The sequence below is a fragment of the Notamacropus eugenii genome, chromosome 2 (genome assembly GCF_028372415.1).
Source record: "Notamacropus eugenii isolate mMacEug1 chromosome 2, mMacEug1.pri_v2, whole genome shotgun sequence".
Classification (NCBI taxonomy): Eukaryota; Metazoa; Chordata; class Mammalia; order Diprotodontia; family Macropodidae; genus Notamacropus; species Notamacropus eugenii.
This window is the reverse complement of record NC_092873.1, coordinates 500,629,000-500,654,346: the sequence shown is the minus strand read 5'-3', so window position 1 is coordinate 500,654,346 and position 25,347 is coordinate 500,629,000. Positions and strand designations below refer to the sequence as shown.

The window sequence follows — 25,347 nt, the reverse complement described above, 5'->3', positions numbered from 1 at the left end:
GGCTAATAATTTTTGCATAGATACAGCTATGAAAATTACCTGCTATGGTTTACTTCCAATTACTTTTTCTTACTAATGTCTATTTTTTAGTTTATTGTAGAATAGGGTGTAAGTTGTTGATCTAAACTAGATCTGCTCTCAGCTGTGCTGTACTGCCCTTTCTCTGACTGTTCTAATCTCCACTGAAGCCTTTTTGGGTATCTGGCTTATAGTAGGTGATTAAGAAATTTCAAATAACTAACTGATAGTACAAAAGAAGGATCTATTATACAATAACCTGAGCCAATCAAATTATTCCCAGCTGAAATAACCACTCATGCTCAGTGAGATGTAAATGGACTTGCAGCTTTTCAGACCTCAGAAATGACCTCAGCTCTCAATGATAAGGACAAAAGAGAGAGGCAAAGAGCCAAAGAAAAGCCCACCATGGAGAGGATGGTAATATCCCTTCAGGTATACCAGGCTCTCCTGACCAACCCTACAGAACTTACTGAAATGCCAAATTGCCCAAGGAACTATCCAATGCTGACATTTTCCTTTTCATTTTCTGGTTTCCATGATTCTCTTAGGTGAGAAATTTTTGTCCATTGACTTGGTCTTGTATTTTTGTTTTGTTGTTGAGTTGTTTTAGTCTTGTCTGACTCTTCATGACCTCATTTGGGATTTTCTTGGCAAAGATCCTGGAGTGGTTTGCCAATTCCTTTTCCAGGTCATTTTACAGACAAAGAAACTGAGGCAAACAGGGTAAAGTGACTTGACAAGGGTCCACTACCCCATCTTTGGTCTGTTATACATGATATTAAAGTAAATGCCAACAGATAAGAGGTTTTGATTTGTTAATATCTATTTAATGCCAGCAGCCAAGGACACTCCATTGACCTAGTGGAGTGATCTAGGTCATCTACCTGAAGAATTTGCAGTGTGAGACCTTGGGCTCTTTGTTTATCCTGGTAGCTACAAAGGATATGGAGGCTTTTTTTTGAGGTTGGCATTAGAATATACTTCTGTTGAACTTCTCACATCTGGGGAATAATTAGGCACTTGCCTCATTTCTCAAACAATACACTTACACATCTATTTTAGTCTCCAATTTTAGACTTAGGGAATTAGAAACAGCAAGAGTTTCTTTTGGTTTCAATTTCTCTTGTCCCTCCTACATTTTCCTTATTGCTATAAATAACAGAAGCATTTTGAAAAGTAACAGAAAGAAGAGAGGAGAGAAGGAAGAGCAAATAAGGGAAGAGCTAAGAGAAAGAGGAAACTTCTGAGAGCATTTGTGAATAGTTTCACTTCAAGCCTCCTGAAAAAGGTATGGATTATTTTGAAACTTTCTCTTCTCTACCTTGCATCTTTTCACTGGAGCTTGAAAGTTTGTCTCAGAATTAAAATTGAGTGAGAAGGGATAAAGGGGCAGATTGAATAATACACATTTGGTTGGCATGGATTTATCCAAACAGCTTCTTCTGGCCTTAGCTACTTAGTCAGAAGTCTGACACTAGCCCCTGGCTTTGTGTTCTGAGACATTGCAACTCATCTCCCAAAAGACACCGGGAACTCCTGAGGTTGACATGTCCATTATACTGAAGTAAGAAAGCAGAGCAAGACAAGGTTATTTAATGGATAAAACCATGATAAGGGAGACCTAGCTTCTGGCCCTAGATCTATTTCTCCTAGTTGTGTGAACCAGGCTAAATCCTTTCACCTCTGTGAGGTACAGTTTTCTCATCAACAAAAGTGGAGATGAAATGATATGTATGTACAGGCAGGGGATGTGACTATATGATTTCTTGGGGTCTTCTATAGATGTGGAATCAATGATTCTCAGCCTAATGGAGTGGAAACCACACTGGAGCTGGATTTGAAGCATGCAGGGCCTGATCCTCTGTCACTTAGGCAATCTCAGTGGTAGGTGCGTTTGAATGGAAAAATTAATTGCACTTACCTCCCAGACTTATCATGAAGATGAACTAATATTTGTAAAGTGCTTTGTAACTCTTAAGGCACTACATAAAGGTAATTATTATCATTGCCATTATTATTAGCAACATTATCTGCCATTGCCAGTTCTGTCTTCCTAAAAACAGAATTCCACAAGCATAGAGCATCCTCTCTTCTGCTGTTACTAATATCTGGCTCACCTAGGCAGTTTCAATTGAGTATTATGTGAATTCTGCACCTTGGTATCTGTTTAAGACTCCTCTACATTTTCAGGTGACCATGGCATCAGCAGTGCCCATGGTGGCCCCCATATGTCTGGTAGAAAACAAGAATGAAGAGCTGATGGTAAACCAGCAGGCCCTGAAGATTCTTCGTTCCATTACCAAGCCAGTGGTGGTGGTAGCTATTGTTGGCATGTATCGTACTGGAAAATCCTACCTGATGAACAGGCTGGCAGGAAAGAACGCAGGTAAGCAGAGTCTTGGTCTCAGAGAGTCTAATTCTGGGGCAAATTGTGCCACAGGCTTAGAGTTGCTACAAAAGATGTCTGAGACCTAATGGAGGTTTAAAAGTTGTCCTCTGGTTTACTGTTGCCTTACAGTCAGTTAACAAGCATTTACTAAGTGCCTACTATGTGCTAGAAACTCTATTAAGTGCTGAGGAGACAAAGAAAGGAAAATTCAATCCCTGCTTTCAAGGAGCTCACAATCTAAAAGGGGAGACAATTTGCAAACAAGTGTGTGCAAATGAGATCTATACAAGATACACTGGCGATAATTGTTAGAGGAAAGATACTAGCATGAAGATAGCCAGAAAAGTTTCTCATTTAAGTTTAGCTGAGAATTGAAGGAAAATAGGGAAGTCAAAAGGCAGAGATGAGGAGGGGAGCATTTCGGGTAGGAGACTGAGTCAAGTGAAGGAGTGTCCATCAAAGGATTAGATCTTACACTGTGACACTTGTGAATTAAATTATGCTATAACAAATATCTTCATGATATGGAGATCCAAATGCTCTAACATTAAAAGTGTTTAAATTTACTTAAAAAGTGAAGTATCCTGTCCCTGGTTGGTGACCCCTGGTTGCTTGTCTCCTAATGGCTATCTATCTTACCTACTGCTAGCCCTGAGTCTGCTCAGGGTTATCACATTTACTTTGCATTATCTTAGTCTGAGAATATGTTTGTTAGTTACTCCTATGATTAATCAGAGCAGCCAGATCCCAAGCTGAAATCATACTGAATGTTCTCATAAGATCATCAGCTGAGAATTGGGAGGGACCATAGAGGACATCTAATTCAACCTCCCTCTTTTTTTTTTTTTTTGCAATTGAGGAAACTGAGCCCCAGAGGGCTATTGTTTGTTTTTCATCTTTCATTTTTGAAGAGGACCAATGATATCATGTGGTGAATTCTTAACTTGGGCATAAATTGGACTTAAGTGAGGTAGACCTGCATTAAATCATCAGCACTATAATTGGCACGTAGTCGGCATTTAATAAATGACTGGGTTTTTTTCCATACCTCCATTGGAGAAAGATTTTGCAAATTCATATAAGGCTAGTTTATGTGTTTGCAAGTTCAGGTAATCATAGTTGTTAGAAAACAACATACTGAGTCAGAATGAAACTGAAACTGGCTTGATTCTCAGAAATCACATTTTTATGCTGTGCGTGTGTGTGTGTGTGTGTGTGTGTGTGTGTGTGTGTTGGGGGGGAAGGGTAATTGTCCCCTGGTTACTACAGAGTAGAGATTTCAGCTTCCCATATGTAGATCAGCTCTTTCTCTGTCACTTCAGGTCTTAGTTTCCTGGGGGCTGGATGGGGTAGGGGTGCACAGAGATTTAGTGACTTGCCCAGGGTCCTATAGCTCTCCTGTGTCCTTCCTTGCTCTCCTCTGGGCTGCTTTTCCTTCTCTAAGCTCAGGTTTCCGGAGTTGGCCTAAACTTTTTGCAGCCTTGGGTGTGACTGATAGTGCTAAGAAAGGAGATGTCTCCAGGTACCCCTGAAGGTCTCATTCATCTTGTTTGCTACCATTACTACAAATCTTACCCCATAAATCTAATCTCACAGTGCTCTGGGTGAACTGAATGCATGCATTCCTCTGTTACAAACTGCTGATGTTGGATGATTGGGACTGGGAACCAGGAAGATCTGAGTGTGAAAGCTGCCTCAACTGCTCACCGACTGTGTGACCCAAGACTAGTAATTTGCCCCTCTCAGTCTCAGTTTCCTCCTCTGTGAAATGGAGATAAAGGAAACACCTACTTCACAGCATTACTGTGAAGACAGAAGGAGAGAACACACATAAAATGTGCCAGATAAATGTTAACTTTAATCCTTGTTCTTATTCTTTCTCTGCCAAGGAGCTTCCCATCTTCTCCCTTTAGGACCAAGGAGTTTGGCTGTTGCAGCCTCTGGACTTCCTGCCTCCCCTGGGCCCTCATGTCTCACCCTTCCTTGCAGGCTTCTCCCTTGGCTCCACTGTGCAGTCTCACACAAAAGGCATCTGGATGTGGTGTGTCCCTCATCCCAAGTATCTTGACCATGACTTAGTTCTGCTTGATACTGAGGGCCTTGGAGACGTGGAAAAGGTAAATTTATTGTCAACATTCTGATTGCTCAATTCCTTTCTCTAGCTCTGCCTGATCTAAGAAGGAATGACTTCTTACATCTGGTGGGCTTGTGTGTGGGTATGACAAACTATTGCCAATGGATACTTATGTGATGTATTTGTGGGTTGCCGAGTGTACAAAAAAGAAAAAGAAAGACAGCCTCTACCCTTAAGGAGGTTTCAAATTAATAGAGGAAGACAAAAGGAAACAAACTAGGGGAGAGAACAAGGGAAGATCTGATGTAGAGGCATGATATTTCATGGAGTCAAAACCAAACAGGGCTGCTGAGAGAAAATGGAGTCACCTGGAAAGAGCTCCCTCTAAAAGAAGGTTTTGGAAGGAGCTTACTGCTAACCCCTCCAACCTTCTAGTCAGAGCAGAGAGGAAACTGAGGAAGCCGAAAACGTGTTGAGAATGAAAAATTCAGCTGATCAGCATGGTGATGAGATTTTGGGTGATCAGCTTATCCTGGGGGAGATAGGATGGGCATGATGGTCTCTAGAATCGAAACAACTGGTAGAATACAGAAAGATTTCTTGTCATGGCCTTTCCCTTGGCAATGAAAAAAACCTTTTGGGAAGATTAAAGAAGTCCCCTCTGGGCCTAACTTCATGTTAGTTTTCCCTGGTAATTATTTACCTGTCACAATTTTGCCTTATACCCCTAACCTGCTGGGAAAAATTTTTTCCCTCTTTCCAAAGTTCAACAATGACTCAATGAGCCTCTGTGTAATTCTTTTAATACTCTCATCAAGCATGTCATCAATTCATATGCAGATACTTCTCAAAAATTTTATATGAGTAGCAAAGTATGTCTAAGGGCTAGTGATTATTGATGCCCTTGATTGCCCTTTTTATTTGCATAATAATGTCAAAGATTTTTATCTATTAAAAAAACAATGACTAAATGAACTCTATTTTTGTGTCACCCATCCTCTTTTAGCTCATAGAATTTGTACCCTAAAGATAGATAGGGTAATAGACCTTCCCACCTTATGTTTGTTATCTCTTCTTGTCTATGATGGTCTTAGAATTCATGGAAAGTAGAAAAAAATAAACATTACAGATATTGATCAGATGTGGGATCTTTCCACAAAAAAATAGAGACAAAGTTAGTTGGTTGTTGTCCTTTGTTCTCAAAGAGCACCAAAATTACATCACCATGATAAAGTGAAGTTTCAGTATATACAATGTGTTTGATCAGACCAATATGAGCTCAGAATGTTCTACCACAGATTTGGCACAGATAGTCCATGCGAACATTTGGGGAGGATACTCAAATTTGTTCATCCTGTGTTTACTTTGTGCTGCCTCAATTCTGTTTTGCTCATAGAGCACAGCACCCTTTCTGATGTGGGCACACCATGCTGAGCCAGTGTCTCCCATGTCACACAATCAATTCCAAAGTTCTTGAGAGAGACCTTGAGAATGTTCTTGTATAACTTCTTCTGACCACCGCATGATTACCTGCCCCATGCAAGTTCTCCATAAAATAGTCTTTTTGGCAGCATACATTTGGCATTCAAACAACGTGGCTAGCTCATCAGAGTTGAGCTCTCTGAAGATTAGTTTGAATGCTTGGCAGTTTAGGTCGAGCAAGGATTTCAGTGTCTGGTACCTTATCCTGCCAGGTGATCCTCAGAATCTTCCTAAGACAGGTCAAATGGAAGTGATTCAGTTTCCTGGCATGGTGCTGGTAGACTGTCCATGTTTCACAGGCATACAGGAATGAGGATAGCACAACAGCTCTGTAGACCTTCAGTTTGGTAGTCAGTCTAATGCCTCTTCTCTCCCAAACTTTCTTTGGAGTCTCCCAAACACTGAGCTAGCTCTGGCAATGCGTGCATCAACCTCATTGTCAATGTGTACATTCCTGGAAAGTACACTACCAAGGTAAGTGAACTTGTCCACAGCATTCAAAACTTCTCCATTTGTTGTAACTGATGGTTCCATGTATAGATGGTGTGGTGGTGGCTGATGGAGCACCTGTGTTTCTTGATGTTAATTATTAGGCCCAAATTAGCATAGGCAGCAGAGAATTGATTCGTACTCTGTTGCATCTCAGCTTCAGAGGCTTCATTGAGTACACAATCATCTGCAAACAGAAAATCATGCACCAACACTCCCTCCACTTTGGTCTTGGCTTGTAGTCTTTTCAAATTGAAGAACTTACCTGGGCTATCTCTATCAAAATCTCAAGGGAGGAGGTGGTCAAGGTGGTGGTAACAATTTGATTTGACTTACACAGGCTACCTGTGTTTTGCTTGCTTGGTGAACCTGAATGCAAAAATTGGCTCCAGCTCTACTTGACTTGGTCTTTCTCTGATTAGTTAGATTAGAAAGTGAACCAAGTAAAATATAGACAGAGAGATAAAGATGGATTGACAGATAGATGATAGACAGATGATAGATAGATAGATAGATAAATAGATAATGTTTTAGGCATAGATTCCAAGCAATGATTTAGACTAAACCTCCAGCCTCAACCCTAAAGCACCAAATCTTGAACGTATGCATGTTTACTGACTCCAGTAGAATTGACCACTCACTCTAAGGGTCATGCAGTGTCATGGATAGAGGGTGGAATCGTGGGCCCACTGATATAATGTGTCTTCTAGGACGACTCCCAGAATGACTCCTGGATTTTCGCCCTGGCCATCCTGCTCAGCAGCACTTTTGTCTACAACAGTATGAGTACCATCAACCACCAGGCCTTGGAACAGATGCAGTATCCTTTCAGAACTTCAGAACATCCATGACATGCTCAATGTAGTTGCTTTCTCACCAGGACACATGACAAGTTCCCCACACTTTAGGAGCTGTCATCATGAGTCACTCTGCCCAGAAATACCTATTACTAGGTGGCCAAGGTTCTTAGGGTCAATGTCCTCAAACCAGACTAGCTGATCCTCACATGACAGCCTGGCATCAGCCCCACAAATGAAACCTTGAGTAGACCTTGGTTGAGTTTGCCATTGCACATAAATATTCTGCTTCCATGTTCAGGAACTCTGAAATGCTTTGATCATTCCATCTCTGTGCCTCTGCCTTATCACTGCCAAGCCTCTTTTCCCATCTGCTTCATCTCATATCACTTATATGTCTTCCCCTACATTGTGTCTTTCACCCCATCTCACATGAAGAGGTAGCCCCTCTCCTTGCCAAGAAAAGCCTTATATGTACCTTTGATTCCATCTCATCCTGTCTTTTCCAAAAAGCTATCTTCTCTGTCATGCCCTATACAAAAATGCATCATCTTTGAGAACAGAGACCATATTTTTGCCTTTATTTGGATATCCAGCACTTAGAACAATGCCTGATACATAATAAGCACTTAATAAACATTGGTTTCATACCAGTGTTTCTCTTCTAATATTATAACAATCAAGACCCATGATGGGAAATGGAGTCTTACTAAGTGGTTTGAAGAACACATCAGATTAATCAGGGACTCTCCCAAGAAGCTCTTCCTTTCCTTTTTTACATCTGTGATTGAAATTCCATGAGTACAGAAGGGGAGGTGGGAGAGAGAATTTATAAGACTCAATGGAGAGAAGATTCCTGGAGCAAAACTGGGAACTGATGAGGCTGGTGGGTGTTTCCTTTTTCTTATCCATTTTCTTAGATATGTAACAGAGCTGACAGAGCTAATCAAGGTCAAATCCTCACCTAATGCTGTTGGAGAAGACTCAGCAGAGTTTGTGGGCTTCTTCCCAGATTTTGTGTGGACTGTGAGGGATTTCACCCTGGAGCTTAAGCTAGATGGCCACCCCATCACCCCAGATGAATACCTGGAAAATGCCTTGAAACTCAGTAAAGGTACTTTCTTAGGAATGAAGATTGAGTGCATGGGTGGCCCTGGACACTGTAGGGGGAAATGACACCAAATGTTTTTCCATTTCTTTGGAGCTTAGCTGTTTGTTCCTAGGGCTTATTCTTTTGAATCTCATGGACTATAGAAATGGAGGCTGAAAGCTATCAAGGCTCTCATGTCTTTGCTGAGTATCAGTTAATCTCTTTTTTGTAGCTCCAGAATTCCCACAATCTAGTGATGTTTCCCAAGGAGTCCCTGAGAAAAATGATTTTTGCAAACTTCTGTGATGTGTTTGTATTGTATGAAGTAACAAAAAGAGTTCACTATTTCTAATTGTACTTAGTTGGTTGGTGATCTTGGAATTTTAATGAAAGACAATGGCTTAATTTTCAGGGTTATTTCATTCAATCCAGTGCACAGCCCAAGGAATTCTTCCTCTCTAGTAACAGCATAGACCTTGTTTATAAGAAGAGATAGATAGTCATGTTCTTGAGAGCATGTTGTACATCAAAATGGTAATAACATTTAGAGTCAGAAGCCCTGGATTCAAATTCCAGCTCTGGCTGCTTACTGCTTACATGACTTTGGACACATCATATAATGTCTCTGAGCCTCAATTTCCTCATTTTTAAAAGGAGGACTTTGGACTCCAAGATCTCTAGAATCCCCCTAACTCTAAATTCATGAGCTTGTGAGGAGAGAGTTTCTCCCTTGAAGAATTCTAGAGAAACACTGGCTATATCTCTCTCAAATGTACCTTGCTAAAGATTTCTGAGTGACCATCAGATGCTCCCATTCAGCTCTGTCCTTGCTTCACTGTCCTTTCTTCTAACACTTCATAAGGTGTTATAAATCACTATTTTCATTACAGGCTGGTAACTCCCTGATGACATACAGGCAGGGATAAAAATCCCTGATCTCACTGGAAATGTCTCTAAATCATGTTTGACAATAAGTTCCTTCAATTGCAGTCAAAAGGGATTCATTAAATACCTACTCTATCCAAGAGACTGTACTAGGTGCTCAGCATACAGGGACAAAAATGCCTACCCTAAGAAAGGTTACACACCAATGGGGAAACACAGGTAAAAGATAAGTGGTTAAAAAATATACAGAATAAATGAAGGGAAAGAGGGAGGTAAAAAGGACTAAAGAACTGCAGGAATCATCAGGGGCATCTCTAGGAGGTACTGTTAAACCAGAGAGCTGTAAAGAGCTACAAGTTCCAGATGAAAAGATGACAGGGAGAAGAGCCTAGGCACAGAGGCAGACTAGGCAGAAACATACAAATGGGAGACAGAATGTCATACACAGAGAACAGGAAGGTCAATGTAACTGACAAAGAAGATGGAAGGAGAACAGTGTGAATTGAATGCAGAAATATAAAAATCAGATTGGAAGTCTGTCATGTTTGTACTGGGTCCCTGAGGCGTTAAGGAAGTATTGTACATAGCTTTTTGAGTCAGGTAATACCAAAATCAGACTTGTTCATCTGATATATCAATTTGAAATGTGTGTGAGATGAAGAGGAAGTGGAAGCCAGAAGACCAGTTAGGAGGCTAAGTAAGAGCTCAGGTGAGAGGTAATGAGGATCTGAGCTCAGGGAATTGTGGGGCAGAAGCACATAGAAGGCAATGAATTCAAGAGATGTTAGACAGATAGAATTAGAAACTGATTGGTTATAGAGGATATAGATGAGAAAAGGTGCTGGCAGTGACTTCTGAGACAGTTTTCTCTCAATGACTAATTCTGCTTGCAGAGGTAGAATTGTTAACATCAAACCAGCAGTCTCCACATTATTAACCTGAAAGTCTGACTTCTTCCTGATCTTAGCCTTCACCTCTTGGGTCTCTTTCATTTTAAGAAGTCACAATTCTCCTTCTATATAATCTATAATTAGATCAGTATTTTGCTGAGTTCTACCTAGTCTTAGTTTAACATGTAATCTGTGAGAAAAACTGTTCATATTTGGACCAAATCTACTTTCTCTGCAGGGCAGCTAGGTGGTGCAGTAGATAGAACACCAGTACAGGAGTCAGGAGGACCTGAGTTCAAATCTCACCTCAGACACTTGGCACTCACTAGCTGTGTGACCTTGGGCAAGTCACTTAACCCTAATTGCCTCATCCTGGGTCATCTGCAGTCATCCTGATGAATGTCTGGTCACAGGATTCAGATGGCTCTGGAGGAGAAGTGAGGCTGGTGACCTGCACAGCCCTCCCTCACTCAAAACAAAGTCAAGTGCAAGTCATGTCATCATTTCTCTGATGGTATGGTCTTCTTTGGCAACGAAGGACGAACACATACATGCATACTTTCTCTGCATGTGTCTAAGCATCTCCTCTGAATACCATAATACATTATCCTTACAAGAAGTAAGCTGTTTGATTTCTAGTAATCTCTACCTAAATCATTTCTAGTTTTAAAAATTCTGCATCTGTCAATCTACCTTAGGACAAGATACATGAAGACTTGAATATAACAATTGCCAGTCTGAAGCATATTCATCAAACTTTTGTCTTCGGCTGTGCCTTACAATTATCCCTGTTTTCCTATCCTTCAGGCAAAAACCCCAAAGTTCAAACAGCCAACCTTCCACGAGAATGCATTAGAAAATTCTTTCCAAAACGGAAGTGTTTTATATTTGACCGTCCAACAAATGATAAGTCACTCTTATCCCGTCTTGAAGATGTGGAAGAAAGCCAGTTGGAGCCTGCGTTCAAGGATCAAGCAGACAACTTCTGCTCTTACATCTTTTCCAATGCAAAACCCAAGACCCTTAGTGGGGGCATCATAGTCAATGGGAATAGTGAGTTTTCTTTGCTCCAATGCATACTTTATTGGGATTGAATGCATGTTCCTTGTTTCTTTGTATCTGCATAGATATTGTAAATTTTTTGTATCATTCTCTTTATGGATGTAGGTTTCTTTGTTCTCGTTTCCCTATCTTTCTGTTTCCAAATCCCTAGGAATATGCACTTGAGACAAAGTCAGTGATCTTTGATGGAGACTAAATCTCCCTTAGAGAACTGCCAGAGGAGTGGAGGAAGACAATTGCTTTATTTTTCTTAAGAGGAAGGAAGTGGAGGTAGTAAACTATAATCCAGTCACTTTGACTTTTGTTTCTGACAAAATTGTAGAGCACATGGTTAAGGCGATGTGTGAGCAATAAGAAAGGGAAGCACTGGTCACTAAAATCCTGCAGATTAATCAAATTTTCTTGTTAGACATTGCAACTGATCAGAGGAATAGTGTTGAATTAGTATAATTGGATTTCAACAGAATATTTAATAGTGTGTCATGCTACAACTATGAACACAACAGAGACACAAAATAGATGGTAATACTGTAAGGTAGATTCAGAACATATTAATTGACCAAACACCCAAGGTAGTCCTTAATAGATTGAAGCCGATTTGAAGGGAAGTTATAATGCCATGCATTGGAGCTCTCTACCTTTCTCTATAACACTGACGAAGTTATAGAAGATACAAATGGAATAGCAATCCAATGGGTAGATGTCATGAAGCTCAGAGCAATAACTAATACATCCTGGCAGGCCAAAAATGATTCTAAATAAGCCATATAAGAATAAGATCAACGTTCTCTTCTGGGGTTCAAAAAATCAAGTTAAATAAAGGATATGGTAGATAGAGATAGATAATAGTTCTGGAGAATTTCATGGATTACAAGCTCAATATGAGTAAGGAGTCTATAATGCTGTTGTTCAAATCTTCATTGCCAAGAGTGAGTGAAGCAGTAATTCTCCTGTATTTATTTGGCTCCACTTAAGCCACACTGGATATTCTGTGTTCAGTTCTGGGAACCACACTTTAGGAAAGGCATGGACAAGGTCAAACATTTCCAGAAAAGGGCAATTAAAGCCAGTGAAAGGAATGAAGTTCACAGAAGAATAAAACCATGGAAAAATCCTTAGATTCATTCTCCTTGACCCAGAGGCCAAAATTTGGAGAAATGGGCAGAATTTGCTAAGAGGTATATTTAGATTTGGCAAACACTGAGTCTTCCTGACCATTTAAATTGTTGAAACATAGAATAGGCCTCTTTGAGAGGTCATGGATTTCCCTTAAGTCAAAGTGATCTATCTGCTTTTGGAAGCCCCTTGCTAAGAATATTGCCAAAGAAATCCTGAGCCAGGCAAGTGTGCTACCAGACAATTAACACTTGGACCAAACTGAATGAAGTTTCTCTTCGCTTCATCTTGTCTATCAGGGTTGGGAATGCTGCTGGATACTTATGTGAAGACAATGTCTAGTGGAGATGTTCCCTGCCTGGAGAATGCAGTGTTGGCATTGGCTCAGACTGAGAACTCAGCTGCTGTGCAAAAAGCTACCAACTATTACGTAGAGCAGATGACCCTAAAGATGGACTTGCGCATGGAAACTCTCCAGGACTTGATAAACCTACATACAGACTGTGAGAAAGAGGCCATCTCAATTTTCATGAAGCATTCTTTCAAGGATGACACACACAAGTTCCAGGAAGAACTGGTGGTATGTCCTCTCAGCTATCTATCCTCTCTCTTCCTTCTCTTTTTTGAGTTAAGCCTAGACACTGGTCAGACTCTTTCTAATTTTTTTGACCTTGGCCTATATCTCCAGTTCATAAGACAAGAGCCAGGCCTCCCTAGAGAGCCCCAGGCATGAAGTCCTATATCTCACTTGCCATGAAAAGGTTCTCTCTTCTTGTGACACACTAAAATCATTTATTTCTTAGAAGATGAAAATCACCTATTCAAATATTTGCTGAATAGAGGACATAATGGCTCTCTCAGAGCACACTGCAGTTTTTCTCAACTCACAGACTCACTTATCTTTACACACCTTCCCACCCTGAGCACCCTCTGATTTCATCTAGCAGCATCTACTGCCAGTTCAAATACCTGCTCGGTCTTACTCAGTCTTGTAACACTCACTTGGCCCACACCAAAGGAAGAATCATTATTATAGGATTCCAGGACTGACAGAGATTTGGGAGATTATTTGATGTAATCACCTTATTTTGAGAGTGAGAACATTGGGCACCAGAAAGATAGGTGATTTGTCCATGGTGATGTAGAATAGCAGATTTAAAATCAGAACTCAAGTCTCCCAGCTTCCCAGGCCAGAATTTTAATTTTAATTTTAGTACATTGTACATCTTGCCAGAAAAACAGATAGTCCTTTTCTCAACAGTTTATTTAGAATCTTACTTTTTCTCCAATAAAATGGGGCACTTTGATACCCTTAGAGGCATTGTGCTAATCATTAGCTATTGTTTTGTGATTACTGATATAACTTTCCTTTCCCCTGATTGTCTTTCCCTCCATCTCACTGGCAGCAAATCTTAGAAACCAAGAAGAATGATTTCATATGTCAAAATGAGGAAGAATCAAATAGATATTGTCAAATCAAGCTTGAGCATCTCTCACAGACATTGATGGAAGCCATTTCTCAAGGCAGCTTCTTTGTGCCAGGGGGTTACAAACTCTACAGGAAAGAAAGAGAAGAAATAATGAACAATTACCATCAAGTGCCCAAGAAAGGGGTAAAGGTGAGCAAAGACCTGGGGGCCAGCAGGGGTGACACTGTAAGAAAAGCTCCATTGATCCCACTTGGTAATTGAGCATTGACTTTTTGCTATCAATAACCACATAAGACAACATTGTCTAGACATTTTTGACTTTTTAGTTCACATCTCATCTGGAAATTCTTGACAAAAATCTCTTCTTCCTGCTTTGAAAATATGCTGTGAAATTTAGGTAGCTAGACCATATGAGGGTCATAATAGGCCAGGCCCGATGCAGACTGGCCTAGTACCCAGGTTCAAGCTTGGAAGGAAATGAGATGCTCATAATCATACCTCCTTGTGCTTTGGCTGTATGGGTACTCATCAACCATGATCAGTCCAGCTCTCTGTACCACGCATTGCCTTTGTCACTCTCACAGCTTGTCTGTCTCTTCTCCTTACAATCACATAGTCTGTTAGATGCCAATGTTTGCTGTGAGGGCGCATTCATGAAGTTTTACTGCATTTAGGTAAATGGAAAACAGTGTTGGTGATGAGGTCATGCGATGCACAAGTCTTCAGCAGCAAATGACCATTGCTATTGCTGTTTCCAACTCCACTCCTCCCTAGGACTCCCTGCCAAGTCTGGTAGTCTGAGCCTACTCTAGCACTAAAGTTGCTCAGAATTATAAGCTTGTCCTCTTTTGGCACATTGATGATAAAGGTCTCTAGGTCTCATAAAATTTTTCATTGACCTCATCAGGGTTCATCATGGTGGCAGCAGAGGCACTGATGATGATGGCATGGCATTTTCCTGTGAGTGGTAATCTCATCGTCATGAGCCTGTCATTCACTCCATTTGGCAGGCATATGAGTTTGCTGACTAGATTAGATTTGATTGCAAAATGCACACCAGCTTCACGGTGCTCACTTCAATCTGCCCACTCCAGAAAAATGTGTATCCAGCTCCAAATTCAGTAAGCCGACCTTCATTTGCCAACCTTGTTTCACTCAGGGCTGCTATTTGGATGCGATACTTGTTGAGTTCTCTTGCATTAAGAGCAGCTTGTCTTTCAGGTCTCCTGGATTTTTTGTTGTCTATAAGTGTGCACACGTTCCATGTGCGGATGATGAGTGGAATTATTTTTGCAGATGTTTTTGTTCACTTTGTACATTTTTTTGTGTGTGTTTCGATTGCATAGTGGGATTCCCTGCCTGCCTCGGTAATCAGGACAGGGTTAGGTAAGCAGACAATGTTCAGGGCACCTTTGCTAGCCCTCTTCTTCACACCAGCAGGTGAGCAGTGTGATTCTTAAAAGGCTGCTCAGACACCCAGGAGGCTGCCTGGTTACACTGCTGCTTCCAGTGAGAAACGACTCCATGGCCTGGGCCACCTGTGTGCAGGATTGTGACTACAGCTCCCAGTGTATCCACACCTGCTGCTTCATCACTTCATGACACCACAGATTTTGAGGCATAATAGTAAAATGGTAGGGTGATATCTTTTGATTTGTGCATAAGTAGGATTTAAGTGAGGCAGAGTTGCTCAAAGTCATCAGCCTCACTCCTCCAGAGTCATCATAGTCCAGTGGCAGGACAGTCAGGATGGCTGGCAATGACTCAGGAAGCAGTGGATGACCTTGGCGGCTTTGGTTCTAGCCAGGCTCTAAGCGCTCCATATTGCCTGCTTCAGCTGCCTTCATGGCCGTGGAACAAATTGTTCTCATCCACCCATCCCATCAGAGGAAGTCTTCATATGCTTGGGGTAGACACTCCCCTAACTCACCAGTGGGTTTGAGACCCCTTCCTTACCCTCAACCTGGTTTGACCCATCTGCTGAAACAGTTTACAGAGTGTGATCATTGAGCATGCTGCAGCTTCTTGGAGACACAGGTGAGAACTGGGTGGAACAGGTGAACACCAAAGGTGGAAAGAGCCCTGAAAAGGGCTCGCAGCCATCATCCCCAAGATACTGGTCCTCCCTGAACACACCCTACATCCCATCCCTACACTTATCCTTTCCAATCTAAACATTCACATTCATCAAAAGTGCCGCCCCCAAGGCAAAATGACTACCAGAAGAATTAATGTCAACAAATTAAAGCTCTTGTCTGAGTGTGAACAGTTTGTTGCTAACTTGGAGGGAGAGTTGAGCCAACACATAGTTGGCAACAGTGGAGCAGAAAAGGAGTGGGCAGCTTTCAGAGATTTGGTGTTCAGCACTGCATTTGCTCTTCTGGGTCAGAGTACTCGCAAACACCAAGACTGGTTTGGTGAAAATGATGGGGAAATTCAGAAGCTGCTAAATGGAAAAATGAGAACTCCATAGGATTTACCAGCAGGATAGTTCATCCACCTCTAAGAAGGCAGCATTTAATTCCATCAAAAGCAAAGTACAAGCAAAACTTAGAGAGATGCAGGATTCCTGGCTCAGTAAGAAGGCAGATGAAATTCAGTTTTATGCTGGTAGTAACAATTCAAAGCACTTTTATGATTCCCTGAAAGCTATTTATGGACCAAAAACCTATGGTGCATCACAACTACTCAGTGCTGATGGAGCCACATTGTTTAGTGATAAGGACATGATCCTAGAGAGATGGTTTGAACACTTCCATAGTGTTCTCTACAGACTATCATCAATCAATGCTGAGGCCACTGACTGTTTACCTCAGATTGAAGTCAATCCCCCTTAGCTGAACTTTAATTGAAGAAGAGGTTTTGAGGGCCATTAGGCTCCTTTCATGTGGCAAAGCACCTGGTACTGATTCTATTCCAGCTGAGGTTTACAAGGCAGGGGGACCATTGTTCATACAAAAGCTGACTGAAATTTTCCAGGTTATTTGGCAAGAGGAAGTTATCCACCAGGAGTTCAAGGATGTCTCTATTGCCCATCTCTATAAAAGGTAAAGGGAATAGATTGTCCTGCCACAATAACAGGAGGGGTCTCTCTGTCAGTCATTGCTGGCAAAATTCTTGTTAGAGTCCTCCTTAATAGGCTGATCATTCACCTGGAAGATGGGCATATGCCTAAGAGTCAGTGTGGCTTCAGAAAGGCCCAAGGAATTGTTGATGTGGTGTTTGCTGCCCAACACCTCCAGGAGAAATGCCAGGAGAAGAACAGAAGTCTGTACACATTTGTGGATCTGACCAAGGTCTTTGACACTGTTAGTCATTAGGGCTTATGGAAAATTATGTCAAAATTTGGTTCCCCAGAGAAGTTCATCAACATTGTACATCAGTTTCATGATGGCACGTTTGCCTGGGTTCTGGATAGTGGACAAAGCTCTCATGCCTTCCCAGTCACCAATGGAGTAAAACAGGACTGTGTGCTTGCTCCCATGCTTTTTAGCATGATGTTTTCAGCCATGTTGATAAATGCTTTCAATGAGGATGAGCATGGCATCAAAGTCAACTACCTTACTGATGATGACTCGTCAGTTTGGAAAGGTTACAAACCAAGACCAAAGTGGAGAGAGTGCTGGTGCATGATTTTCTGTTTGCAGATGATTGTGCACTCAATGCATCCTCTGAAGCTGAGATGCAACAAAATATGGATCAATTCTCTGCTCCCTGTGCTAATTTTGGCCTAATAATTAGAACCAAGAAAACATAGGTGCTCCATCAGCCACCACCACACCATCCATACGTAGAACCATCAGTTACAACAAATGGAGAAGTTTTGAATGCTGTGGACAAGTTCACTTACCTTGGTAGTGTACTTTCCAGGGATGTACACATTGACAATGAGGTTGATGCATGCATTGCCAGAGCTAGCTTAGGGTTTGGGAGGCTCTGAAGAAAGGTTTGGGAGAGAAGAGGTATTAAACTGACTACCAAATTGAAGGTCTACAAAGCCATTGTGCTGACTTCATTGTTATATGCTTGTGAAATATGGATAGCCTACCAGTGTCATGCCAGGAAACTGAATCACTTCCATTTGATCTGTTTTAGGAAGATTCTGAGGATCACCTGGCAGGATAAGGTGCCAGAAACTGAAGTCCTTGCTCGACCTAAACTGCCAAGCATTCAAACTATGCTTCAGAGAGCACAACTCAGATGGTCTGGTCACATTGTTAGAATGCAAAATGTATGCTTGCCAAAAAGACTACTTTATGGAGAACTTGTATGGGGCAGGTAATCATGCGGTGGTCAGAAGAAGCTATACAAGGACACTCTCAAAGTCTCTCTCAAGAACTTTGGATTTGACTGTGCAATATGGGAGACACTGGCAGGACCACTCAGCATGGTGTGCCCACGTTAGAAAGGGTACTGTGATCTATGAGCAAAGCAGAATTGAGACAGCACAAAGTAAACAAAGGATAGGCAAATGCTCACATGGACTATCTGTGCCTAACCTGTGGTAGAACATTCCAAGCTCATATTGGTCTGATCAGCCACAGTCAGACACACTGAAACTTCATGGTGATGTCATTTTGGTCCTCTTCAAAAATGAAGAACAACAACCAATTAACTCATCAACCAAGAGGTCACATTAATGCCTTCTGTATTTATTCTCCTCGGTCAATCATATTCCCCCAAATGCTCTCAATACCTCTAAACGAAAAGAATATTCTAGACTATGTAGATATTGTTCCTATCACAGAGGGTTTGCCCTTTGAAGCATCTGACTTTGTTCAGGTAAAATTATATGTGTCTGTCTTGTGTGTTTGTTCAGGCAGATGAGGTCCTCCAAAAGTTTCTACAGTCACTGGCAATGACAGAAGAATCCATCCTGAAGACAGATCAAGCTCTCAGTGAACAAGAGAAGGCCTTTGAAGGTACAGGGAGCTGGGGTGTGATGATTTAGTGTAATGTTAATGGAATTTAAGATCTTTCCCACCCATTAACAGGCCTCAAGTGGAGCCCAATAAGGGAAGCTTGCTTAGGGGAGGCTTGCTTGTAGGAAGGTTTTCATACTTTTTTGCTGATTTCTAATTAGGCACTGAGTCACAAGGATTCTGATGCCTTCTGCTCTGAGAAGTGTATATATACTCTGAGTTGGTATTTTGCTTTGGGGGCTTGCTTATGAGAAGGACCTTGTGATTCCCTGGTTGAGACTCTGAGTAGATATATAGCAATATTGTTTTGATTCAGGAAGTAAGAACCCTGTTTGTTGGTCTTTATTTCTCTGCTTATAATTTTTCTGTTTTTTCTCTGAAGTTCAGGGTGCTGACTTTTTTTCCTGAACTAGTGAATGTAATTAAAAAAACTGGGGACCTCTTACAAGTTGCTTTCCTTTAAGAAAAGCAGATTCTTGCAAGCAGCAAGTTCCCCAGCTTTTGCCCCTCTCTCATCAGCTTTCCTTCTCCAGCTCTAACACCTTCCTCCACTGTTACCATGATGGAACAGGCCATCTCCTTCACCAAGGACTTCCTGGCTGGTGGCATCTCCACTGCTCTCTCCAAGACTGCAGTTGCCCCCATCAAGAGTTAAGCTAAGTTGCAGGTGCAGCATGCAAGTAAACAAATTGCTGCAGATAAGCAATACAAAGCCATAGTGAATTTTATAGTCCAAATTCCAAAGGAATAAGGGGTGTTTTCCTCCTGATGGGGTAACTTAGCAGATGTCATCAGATATTTTCCCACCCAGGCCCTTAACTTTGCCTTTAAGAATGAATATAAGTAGGTATTTTTGGAAGGAGTTGACAAGCACGCACAGTTTTAGAGATATTTTGCTGCTAATCTTGCCTCTGGTGGTGCAGCTGGAACCACTTCTCTCCACTTTGTCTATCCCTTGGATTTTGTGAGAACCTGCTTGGCAGCTGATGTTGGGAAATCTGGCACTGAGAGAGAATTCAAAGGCCTGGGAGACTGCCTTGTGAAAATCACCAAGTCTGATGGGATCTGTGGCTTGTATCAAGGTTTCAGTGTCTCCAGGCAGGGTATCATTGTCTATAGAGCAGCTTACTTTGGAATCTATGACACAGCAAAATGTATGCTCCCAGATCTGAAGAACACTCATATTGTGATAAGCTGGATAATCGAACAATCAGTGACTGCTGTCGCAGGTGTTCCTATCCTTTTGATACAGTAAGGTGGTGAATGATGATGCAGTCCAAATGCACAAAGGAGCTGATAGAATGTACACTGGGACAATGGACTGCTGGAGGAAGATTGCTAAAGTTGAGGGTGGCAAAGCTTTCTTTAAGAGTGCCTGGTTCAATGTTCTTTGAGGCATGGGTAGAGCTTTCATGCTTGTCCTGTATGATGAAGAAAGTAATCTAAGTACATCCTAACTAAAAAAGGAACCAGAGAATATAGATCATGTAGAATACTTAACTATATTTAGCATTTTAGACATTGACCTTCAAGAAATTGCTGTGGTCTTCTTATCCAGGCCAGATTATGTTTGTAGGGGAGCCAGGAAAAGTCCTTAGAAAAAAGGACTCACTTGTTGTGATGTGTTATTCACACAGCACAACAGATGATGATTCACTATATTGCTTCTATTGATTTTTTTTTGGAAAACAACAGTTTCTGTTGGTCCAAGGAGGCAGATCAACTTAGACTATCTAGCTTAAATGCTCTTTTGTAGGATCATAAATTTGTGTTTAAGTATTTATTCTAAAACTATCGTGTCTCCTATTTGTCCTTAAGCACTATATACACTATTGTGCACAGCTGACTGTCTGGCAGTTATGATGATCTGTGTTTGGCATTCTGCTGTTAAACAATAAATACACAGAAGACTCTACAAAAAGAAAGAAAAGCCGATCCAAGGACCTGTACTAGCAGGTACCCAGGTCACCCTGGGTATGCTAGGGTGCTTGCTGTCACTGCTAGTCATGCAGAGGATTTGGTGGGTTTTGAATAAAATTCTCTCTAAAGGCTTGAGACATGATTTTCCTGAAATGCTTGGGATTCCTTCTTCTCTACTGTTCCAGATCCTGCTGAGATCACAAGCAACTGTGATCATGACTATGTCCAGGAGGTCAGAAAGGACTATTCCCTAGACTTCCTCTGGGTCTAATCAAGAAAAAGAAGTTTAAGAATTTCCAGTCTCTTTCTCATAGTCAGTTTGTGTTCTGAGTTCAGGAGAAAATGCATATGTCACACTCCTGCTCAGTGACCTCCGATGACTCCCTCTTACTTCCAGGATCACATATAAACTTCTCTATTTAACATTTAAAGCTCCTCATAGCTTGGTTCCTTTCTATCTTTGCTGTTTTCTTAACTCCTCTTTACTCCCCTCCATGCATGCTACTTCCTTGCTGTTCCTCGGACACAATAAGCCATCTCTGATCTCCAGGTGTTTCCACTTATGGAAAGGTCCCTTATGCCATTAATATTCTTCACTCTTACCTCAGCTAAAATCTCACCTATTTCAAAAGGCCTTTCTTTGTCCCACCAGCTTTGAATGCCTCCTTCCCCATTTGTATTGCCTCCCATTCATTATCTCTGTCTTTGTCTCTCTTTACACACACAAATAGACACACACATACACGCAGATACATCTTGCATATACATTTATATATATATTTACATACTGACTTTTTAAAATGTATGTCATGTTGCTTCTTCCTTTAGAATGTCATCTCCTTTAGGATAGGAGTTGTTTTTATCTCTTTTTTTCTCTCTCAAGTGTTTAACAGAGTGCCTGGACCCTAGCAAGCATTTGATAAATGTGTGTTGAAAGGAAATGAAAACTAGTCTCACCTTATTTAATCTTCTTGTTTTCTATTGCATCAAACAGCTGAACAGTTCAAAAGAGTTGCAGCTGAAAAGGAGAAGAAGTTGTTGCAACAGCGACAGACAGAAAAGCAGCAAAAGATGAAAGCTCAGCAGAGAAGTTATGAAGAAAACATCAAGCAATTGAAAATTAAGATGGAGGAAGATAGGATCCAGATCCTGAGAGAACAAGAAATGATTCTGGATCACAAGCTAAAGGTACATGGAGATTGAGGCAGTGTCTATGCTTAGGAAGCAAAGTACTAGTTGTTGTACAGATGAAATGATTTTGTGTCATTCATGGGGCATCAACCAGCTTTCACAGTGAATAGCCCAGGTAAGTGTACCCCAAATTTAAGTTATTCTACAGGTTTACAGCCTATGAGATTCAGAGTTCATAATCCTTTTCCAATGTCTTTGTTCTTCTAGTCAACCAAAGAGACAATAGTTGAAGGGAAATACCTGATGCTTAGAGACTTTTTTGCTGTCTCCCTTTTATAAAAGACAGGTACTTTAACATACAGTCATTAGTCTAACGAACATACCTCAGTGAGTATTTTTTCTCCCATGGGAGATCATATATTTCTCTGAGCCTTGATTGGAATGGGCCTTTTTTTCTCCAGAAGGAGATTGCAGAACCCAGGGACTAAAGCTTTTTGGAACAAAGATCCCAAGTCATTCCAACTACCTTGTGCATTCATGCTTAAGGCTATTTTTGGAATTCTATTTCCTGGTCATTAATCTGTGGCATTATCTCTGCCATTATCTTTCTGTCTGGCTTAACTTCTATTACTAAACTTGTCCTAGGCAGCATGTATTATGGGATACTCTTTCTAAAAACCATAGAAGGCTAATTTCAAGGGACCCTCTTGTGGGTCAGTCTCCAAATCCTTGGCTCTTTCCTGCAAATATAATAGAGCATGAACTGACCCTGGGACCTTATGGATGCAGGTAACTGTAGCAAGAAGACTTCCTCTAGCAGTACAGTTGGTATCACCCTGTGCAATAGTTCTAGAAAATTCCTGGGGGCACAGAGGATGTTATATCACTTGTCCTTTGTCATACAGGCAGAATGTATAAGAGGTTGGACTTAAATCCAGGTTGTCCTGACTCTCTAAGTCTCTGTCTCTCTGTCTCTGTCTCTGTCTCTGTCTCTCTCTCCCCCACAAGGCCATGCTGCTTCATACAAATGATAGGGGGCCAAGGAAGGCACAATAGCAAATGCAAGTCCAGAGGACAAGGCCATTGTGTTCTGTACTCAGCTACTTTCCTGGATTTTTGGATATGATTGTGATAGTAAAGAGGTTTCTTGTCTGTTAGAAAGGGTGAAGGTGCTTTGAAAATCATTAATTGCCACTAACCTTTAAGGTCCTGTGATGAATATATACTTCTAACATCATAGCACATAGAGGGAAACCTTAAGGGGAATTGGATTGGTTGGTTTTGCACCCTTCAACCTGCTTCTGACTAGACCCTCTGAATTCAGCTCAAAGCTTCTTTGTCCTCAGCAAAGACCCTGAATATCCAAGGTGACAGTGAGGTTATCTATAATCACAAGGACCACTGACAGTGCAAGTTAATTCCACAGTCCCCTGGGGTTTAGGGCTGCTAGGATGATACCAAGTATTCCAGACTGAGTCAATTATACCCTCCTACCTGAGCCCAAAACTGCTGGTTCCTAGAGCAAGAACATATCCAGTGGCTGCCTTAATTCCCTTAGGACCATTTTCAAGAAGCCACTACCCAAAGGACCTTGGGATAGAGTAGGCCCAGCCTAAACTCATGGAATGTGACCAGAGCCAACTCAGGCTAGTAATAGAGATGGCAGATATTGATTCACATTTGTTTCAGTGTTGATCAAAAGGACAAGCCAAAGTGACTTAAGTTCATCCTGAGTCATTCTCTAGATAACATTTTATGCCCCCCTCCCCTTTTTTAAACATGGATATCTGGTCCACTTGAATATGAATTGAGAATAATGATGAAGATGATAACTTGCATTTTATATGTCATGGTAAGGTTACAAAGTATATATTTATTATATTTAATATATTTAATATATTATATATATTTATTCTCACAACAACCTGGGGAGTCAGGTGTTCTTATAAGTTAAGGAACATGACCCTCGTCACAGCTAGGCAGTGTCAGAGGCAGGATTCAAACTCGGGTCTTCCTGACTGCAACTCTAGCACAGTAATACCTACCTTTCCTGCCAACCTTTAGGACCATGATTCCAACCCAAATGGCCTTGTGTTCAGCTGTTACAGATTTCGCCATTGGTCCTGAGGTCTAGCTTCTTATTTCTTGCAGTGGGGAAGTATTGAGCCATTGCAGAGAAGGCCCAACTTCTAGATAATCTGTCTCACTGCCTAGGAATGTTCCTTGAGGAGAAGTCCCCCGTACCTTTTCCCCTCTTCTAATCTACCTATGGCTCACACCCTGTGCAGCAGAAATCCACAGAGGTGTTAGTCCAAGACCATTATCAGGGATCCCTTGTTTTTGGTGGAATGGGAACTATCCAAGGTGCAATGCTGATGTGCTTTTGTCCTCTCTTAGGAACAACAGAAGCTGATAGAGGAAGGGTTTCACAAGAAAGCTGAAGAGATGAAGAGACAGACAGAGAATCTACAAACAGGCATTAAACATGCCAAGAGCAGAAATTCTTCCTGGTGGACCTCAATTTTAAATGCTATTAGTGTTCGATTCATGTCCTTATTATCCGGTGCAGGAAAACTCACTGAATAAGGGACAAAGACATTGGATGAACCTATGTTATAATAAAAGGGGTTTCAATTGTTCAAAAGAAAGTGACAGAATTTATTTGTTCTGCCTAAAAACACATGGCACCGAGACTTCTGTGTATGTGTTTGTGAGTGTGTATGTGGGTGTTTCCTGCTTCTAATTTACCTAAGTATTAAAAAGGAAAGCTAATGCTTACTAGGTTGAATAAAGAATATTTGGGAAAATTCACATGAGAAAACATCTATCTCCTCCATGTTAGTGAGATTAGTCTTTATTCCATTAAGTAAAAGGCTTCTTTTCTTCAAGGTAAAGGATCTCGAAAGCAGAAACCTTTAGTTTTTCCTTTTTTCCCCAATGATTTCAGAGCTAGAATGAGATGGAATATAATCTGACTGCCTCAGTTTATAGATGACTCCTTTGTGGTGCAGTGGGTAGGTCAGGACAAGGATCAATGGGAACAATCTCTGAGAGATAGATAAGAGTGAGACAAATATGAAATATGTTGTTATACAAAGCTTAGAGAGTTATATGTGGTTGTTCAACTTATATTGTTGGAGTCTTTTTATATATTGTTCTTTAATTCCACTTCATTCACTCTACATTAGATAGATAGCTACCTAAAAGATTTATTAAGCACGTATTAGGGCCAATCTTTATTCAAAGTTCTGAGGGTACAAATATTAGCCAAGAGAAAGATAATCTCTGCCCCAAGGAGCTTATATTCTAATCCAGGAAAACAACAAATAAAAGAGAGTTAAAATGTTGGTGGACGGAGAGAAAGCACTTGAAAATGAGTAGAAATGGAAAAATTCAGAGAGGCAGGAGAAAGACAAACTGAGGCAGGAAAGAGTCCAAGAAAACCTACAAGATAAAAAAATAGACATCTGCTATTGGGAGGGGGGAGGCGATAACCTGGAGCACATGTGGAGATCATATCAGATGTGGAATTTTGGTGGCTACAGTAGCAATAGCAGCTGCAGGAGCTCTTAGTCCAGAAACAGGGGGATTGAACAACTGGTCAGAGACAGTATAAGGGACTCATGTGCTAGTATTGGGCACAGAACAG

At 41.1% G+C, this 25,347-nt stretch overlaps 1 protein-coding gene across 1 annotated transcript; it reads left to right on the top strand.

The window, feature by feature from the left end:
* Nucleotides 1-2,217: 2,217 nt before the first annotated feature.
* On the top strand, nt 2,218-24,419 carry LOC140529963 (guanylate-binding protein 6-like). The gene is made up of 10 exons (XM_072649024.1): nt 2,218-2,407; nt 4,400-4,527; nt 7,166-7,275; nt 8,173-8,366; nt 10,925-11,170; nt 12,595-12,875; nt 13,702-13,914; nt 18,545-18,647; nt 21,562-21,755; nt 24,096-24,419. The coding sequence occupies exons 1-10, from the start codon at nt 2,218-2,220 to the stop codon at nt 24,282-24,284; spliced, it is 1,848 nt and encodes a 615-aa protein (XP_072505125.1). The 3' UTR covers nt 24,285-24,419.
* Nucleotides 24,420-25,347: the final 928 nt, after the last annotated feature.